General features: G+C 35.5%; 1 protein-coding gene across 1 annotated transcript in view; it reads left to right on the top strand.

Moving 5' to 3' along the window:
* Positions 1 to 3,991: 3,991 nt before the first annotated feature.
* Positions 3,992 to 6,339, top strand: part of LOTGIDRAFT_165560 (hypothetical protein) — a gene marked incomplete at both ends in the record, with an annotated part of 3,206 nt that continues 858 nt past the window's right edge. The window contains 3 exons of the mRNA XM_009062596.1: positions 3,992 to 4,058; positions 4,808 to 5,122; positions 5,657 to 5,980. Of these exons, the coding sequence (XP_009060844.1) occupies positions 3,992 to 4,058; positions 4,808 to 5,122; positions 5,657 to 5,980 (706 nt within the window). The remainder of the gene's footprint in view (positions 4,059 to 4,807; positions 5,123 to 5,656; positions 5,981 to 6,339) is intronic.

The following is a 6,339-nucleotide window of genomic DNA, read 5'->3' as shown; positions in this document are numbered from 1 at the left end:
CTCCACTCCATAATCGTATTTGTAATTATTGTGCACATTCAACCTTAGAGGACGAAGTTCATTTTGTTGCTCAGTGGAGTTTTACTCTGACATTAGAGATTAGGGTGATTGAAGAGTAACAAGTTACTATTCAATATAAGGCACTGGCACAGGGTTAAAGTTATGTTTACAATAATTGTGATGCTAATATGCAATGAACTAAATCAAAGAAGATCATAACGGTTATCATATAAATCTTCTTGGACCTAATAAAGAAATTCATAATACTTATAATCTAAATTTACGGAAATAACATTAATGGGACAATTGTCTGTGGAAAATACAGAATCATAAAAACTCTGACTGCTTCAAATTTTCTGGAATAATGAAGAAAAGCGATTAATAGCTGCAGGTATAGAAAGTAAATTATTTTAGACTATTATATACTATAAAGTACAAAGACAGTGAAAATGAAAATATTTAATTCTGTTAGATCACTCTACATCATCGGTGGGGTCAAGTCGACCACGAACTATATCCTGTAGATTTTTATTTTTCGAATAAGCCATGACTAATTTTTTGTAAAAAATAGTGGGAAATTTATTTTGTTACTCTGTGTAGTATCTTTTGATAATTCGGGATGCTTGGCAAGAAATGTTATTGAATGGAGCAACAAACGGGATTATTTGAGAATCAAACTGTATATTTAGTCCACAGGGTGAAATAGTTTTTAGTTGATTCATCCAAAAGCTCTCCCTGTATAGTCTTGAACTTTTAGGGTTGGTGTCTTCTGCGATGACGTTTTCAATGGGCGCCACCTTCATATCTGCGAGGGAATGGTTGAGAGAGTTGAAATGGTTCCTAATAGGTTTATCCATATGATGGGAGATGTCGAAACGATGGCCTTTAATTCTTTCTCTCAAAGAGTTTTTAGTTTCGCCTACGTATTGTAAATGACATTTGTCGCATGAAATTAGGTAAATGATATTTGTGCTGGTACAAGAAAGCTCACCGTTAATAGGCAATTGTTTACCGTTATGCTTATTAGAGAAAGAATTGGTTGTTAAAATATGCTCGCAGGTTCTACATCTTGTAGATCTGCACTGCCATGATCCGAAAGATTGATTAGAGTTTACCGGAACGAGGATTGTGTTCCTATTCTCAATTTCTGAAAGAGTTTTGCTTTTAATGCTGCTGAGATATCGTTTTGAATATCCCCTTATTATCTCGCAATTTCTTAAAGACTAATTTACACGCATCATCAAAATCCTCTGTTCTGGCGCAAATTCTACGGAACCGTAAAACTTGCGATTTTATTATGCCTGAAAATGTATGCTTAGGATGAAAAGAGCTTTTCAATAAAAGTTGGTGGGTATCAGTGGGTTTGAAAAATACTTTAATATCAGCCTTCCTAGTTTCATTAAAATCCGGTTGTGTCGAGAAAGTCCATGCTGTGATCACTAATATTTGCTGTTAATTTGATTGATGGGTGATGGTTATTTAGAATTTCGAAGTATTGCCAGAATTCCTGAATAGTATGTTGCCAAATTAAAAATATGTCATCCAAAAAACGTCCGAAGAAAATTGGTTTGAAAGGAGAGATCAAATCAATTTCGCGTTCCCATTCAGCCATGAATATATTGGCATAGTTTGGGGCAAATCTCTTACCCATTGCTTTTCCTGAAGTCTGAAGATAAACCTTACCGTTAAAATAAAAATCATTCCGTTTTAAACAAATTTCGAGTAATTTAAGAATTTCAGAGTTCTCTCAAAGCATTTTTTTTACAGCGTTCAAACCGGCTTCTTGTCAATATTGGTATACATGCTACTAACGTCCATTGATATGAAGAAGGCATTTTCCGGGATTTCTAAACTCTTTATTTTTTCAACAAAATCGGATCTGTCTTTTATATATGATGGATGTTGGCACGCTAAAGGTAACAAAAAATGGTCAATGTATTCTGAGACTCGATAAGATTCGTTGGAGCAGTCTGAAATGATTGGTCGACCCTTAGGTATAATGTTTGGTAAAGACCATTCTGTTTCCGGGTTCTTATGGATCTTCGGGAGGGTATAAATATGCCGTAGAACTAGCCGAAAGATAGTCGTATTGTTTATCTGAAATAATTTTGTCATTTTAATTTTTTTAAAATGTCATTAATCACACTGCCGGTTTCTTTAAACATCGGAGCATCTAAATTTTGGCAATGTTCGCGTTTGTTTAATTGATTTTCAACTTCTTTAATGTAATCTTCGCGGTTTAAGATGACACACGAGCTTCCTTTATCGCTTTTCCGTATGATATTTTTATCGTTCTTTAGGTTGTTTAAAATGGTCCTTTCAGCGCGCGTCAAGTTGCTATTTTCTTTTACCAATGGTAAGAGAGAAGTTTCAAATCGCATGTTATCGCAAATTTCTAAAATATCGGTATGTATTAGGGCATCTGGTGTAGTCCACTCAGATTTTTCCACAAACTTCTTCCGGGTTCCTCTACCAAGGGTTTTTCAGTAAAAATAGGCCAGTTTTATTAATCGTTCGAATTTGCAAGTGGCATCTAAAATTTTGTCAATGGATGAAGGCACTGTCGTGGGTATAAATTTAAGGCCTTTGTCCAATAGACTTTCTTCCATTACAGATAATGATCTTGAGCTCAGATTCACTACTGTTTTATCCAGTTTCGGTCCACCCCCGCATCTAGTTTAAATGGGCCATCCAGTGAGACATACATTCTTGGCTGTCATCTCTGTCCAATGAATATTGTCGTTTTGAACTTTAATGAATCCGGAGTATTCTGGAATGGTAGTGGTATTGGTTGGTGGTTTAGCTGTGATAAGTTCATTGAATTTTGATAGTTTCTTGAAGGCTCCAGGACAGGCTCGTTGAGATGAAGAAACTGGTATCGGTGTGACATACAGGGAGGCTTTTGGAAACTTGTTTCGGACAATTGACAGCAGTTCCAACATTTGGATGTGGTTGAAATTACCATCTTCTTGTATATCATTTAGACCTACATGTACTATTACTTTATTTGGTACTTGACTGGCTTCTGCTTTAGTGATGATAGACTTCAAATGACAGATTCTTGCGCCTGGAAAGCTCTCTATTTGGGTTTCTGAGGTGCCTTCTGGGATACGGCCTTAATTTGACGATCCAATGATGAGAATAGGTTTGGTTGGTTTTGGTAGATTGAAATTGGATTTATCACTCTGTCGGGTATGAACGTGTGGTTTAGTAGAGGGTCTAGATGATGCTGGTTGTTGAAACGTCGTGTTGTGTTCCGTTATTTAATGTGATCTCTACACCTAAATGTCGCTTAAGGATTAAGAAAAGATCAAAGGTACATGTAGTTGTAAAATTTGTACATGAAACCCAATTCATTTCATTGTATGCAGCTGAAATTGTATGCAGCTGAATATATTAATATTATTATAAATAAACGATGGGCTATATTACTGTATGTATATCGTAAGCAATAGAACAGACGAACATTACACCTTGGGCGTTGGTGTTAATATCTTAAATAATATCTTATATTATATAAATAACTATAATAGGGGTTAAAACTCACGCCGTGTGCGTTTGTGATAAACATAGTTTTTTATTTCAAGAAACATTTTTATGACAATCAAACTTATTTTAAATATGGACAAATGTATTGGGAACCAATGTTTGGAGTCTGTCGTTTGCGTTATCAATTCTCAACCAATCAACATATATCTCATCATGTGAAATAACATATGTATGTATTTTGAGACAAAAGTCATGTGGCAAAGCAGCATACGCAATGTTTCTTTTGAACACTGTCCATAGTCTGCGGCTAATAAAAACTTAAATACGTAACACTGTTTTTGGAGACAAAATCCGTTATCTGCGCCAGGCTTAAAGATGGTGTTCAACCGTAATGTAACTAAACCGGTGTTTAGTTAGTGCTATTCGATCGAATAGCCTCGGTTGTCAAACATAACTGCATTTTTATCTTCCATTTTGTTTCAGTTGCAATCCGCTCCCAATTATGTATAGATTTCCACAAAATTTGAACTTTGGAATTGTTATCTGTATTCTTGTTAATCAAATACATGGTGAGTTTTCAAATTATCTAGATAAACGTACATTTCACTCCATCACATACTGTGTTCAGATCAAGCAGAAAACCTGTTGAGCAAAGAAAGAGCCCATTTCAGCCAATCTTAAATCCCTAATTCACAAGCGAGGATATCGAAAATAAACAAAATTGAAAGATACTTGACTAAAGAACCAAACGAATGTCCTGACAACAAGCAATAAATGCATTTAATTAAAATTGTGAGTTGATTTGCCATTCAACTCTAATAAAGGCGGGTCATTTTTAAAATTCTGTCTTCTCTCATTGATCTGCTTCAATGATTTTATCTGGTCATAATAGTCACTGTATGAAGGTCTATGCTAGTTTGGACACACTAAGTTGCAAATACATGTATGTCTTAATTTCATCCGATATGATTATATACATTGACTTGACAACTTCAATTTAATATGTGGTATTACATTAATGTTATTTACATGATCATGTCAATGAATATCTGTCTGCAATCATTTGCTCCAAAAGCATTTTCGCTCAATTAATCTATCCAATCTTTTACCAGTAGATCCAGTGCATCAAGAAACTCATTTATTGCCAGCAGAATTGTATGAAAGAAGATCAAAAATTATTACCGAAAGTTAATTCAAATTTAGTCATAATTAAGTTACAGTTATAGACACTTTTCAGCTTTTCAAAAGCACACTATTGATTCATGCTTTGAAACTTTCACACGGTTTATATGTCCAGACTTTCGTTCTACATTTTCAGGTAGCTTAAAGATTGTAGCCGATTGTGGGAAACCTGCTGATGTTGGAGATTCGGTTTTACTAACATGTTCCGTTTACGGAACACTGGCCTATGGTATAACGTGGAAGCGAGGTGATGTTCTCATAGCTACTTGCTTTCGGGACATGAAGTGCAAATCAGAGGACCCGGCTCTATACAGAGTTGGAGTTGATGTTCATCCCTCCAATATGCAACAGGTGACGCTTAGCAATACAACTTACAGTGATTTACTTTCAAGTTTTACTTGTTGCGATGGTCTAGATTGTAATGATAATTCTACCTGCCGGCTACGAGAAAGTAAGTTGGTATTACCGTCGCTGAAATGAAACGGTATGGGGTTTTACGCCATACCTTTATGCTCCTGAATTGTCTACTTAATATGATGGATAATTTTGACAGGAAAGCAACATTGGCCTACTGTTTTTGATGCAGTTACAAGGACTCTTGCACGCAGAATATGCAAAGGTCTACTGTCCTATCCGACTGATAAGACGCTTTTGCATCTATCATCAACTTTGAAATATATTACTGACAGGAGAAACCAGATTGTAAAACCTTGTCGACCATTAGATTAGCAAGCATGCCATCCCAGGTTTTGAGACTATTTTTAAACTATACTACTCTAACCATATTTTCTAAATCACGTGTTTGTAACTTGAACAGGTCACGTTTTTCAGTCAAGTCTAGTAATATTCCACTAGATTTTTAAGATCACATCACAAACTGAAAACAAGTTTGAAGTCTAAGTTCTAGTTATTCCTATAATAATAAGTAACATACGATTTAACATAATAAGACAATGGGGCGTAAACCTTTATTGTACAATTGTAGAGACATGGGCAACAACGGAAGCAGACTGTGGTAAAAGAGCTATTTTAGGCCAATCGACTGTATTACGATGTATGTTATCGAGTAAGATACACAATGGTATTCGATGGTATCGTAACCAGATACTCATAGTACAATGCGATACACAGAGAAACTGTAAATCATTAGATGATCGTTTTGAAGTTTTCAAGACACACGATGCCAAAAATCAACAAGTAATTATCAAAGAGGTCTCCACACAAGATTTACACAGTCAATTTACGTGTGTTGATAATTCACTAATTCCTCCGTCATTACCATTAGATTCAACTTGTAGACTCACGCAATGTAAGTAAACGCTTTAAAAATTCTCCAAGACATTTTGAACTTAGGATCCACAGCTTGTTTTTATTGTACACTCCATACCCTGCTTTATACTTGTTACAAAATTCTCCAAGGCGGGGTGTGGGGTCAGAAGCTCTTATGACGCCAACGGATCCAGATGATCAGAGGTGAATTTAGAGATTAAGCAGTCTAATTAAAATTAGACCAAACTTTCGTTCCGTTTTTTATTATATTAGCATTTATTTTAATAAAGCCATTAAATGAAGTGGCTATTAAAGATATACGCTTTTGTCAGACTTAAGAGGGTTTAATTTCCACTTTTACAGGACTGAAAAGGTGGGGGGGGGGGGGGGGGGGGGGNC

Source organism: Lottia gigantea (genome assembly GCF_000327385.1).
Source record: "Lottia gigantea unplaced genomic scaffold LOTGIsca_52, whole genome shotgun sequence".
NCBI classification, from domain to species: Eukaryota; Metazoa; Mollusca; class Gastropoda; family Lottiidae; genus Lottia; species Lottia gigantea.
The sequence above is the reverse complement of the archived record's forward strand: the minus strand, read 5'-3'. Positions and strand labels throughout refer to the sequence as shown.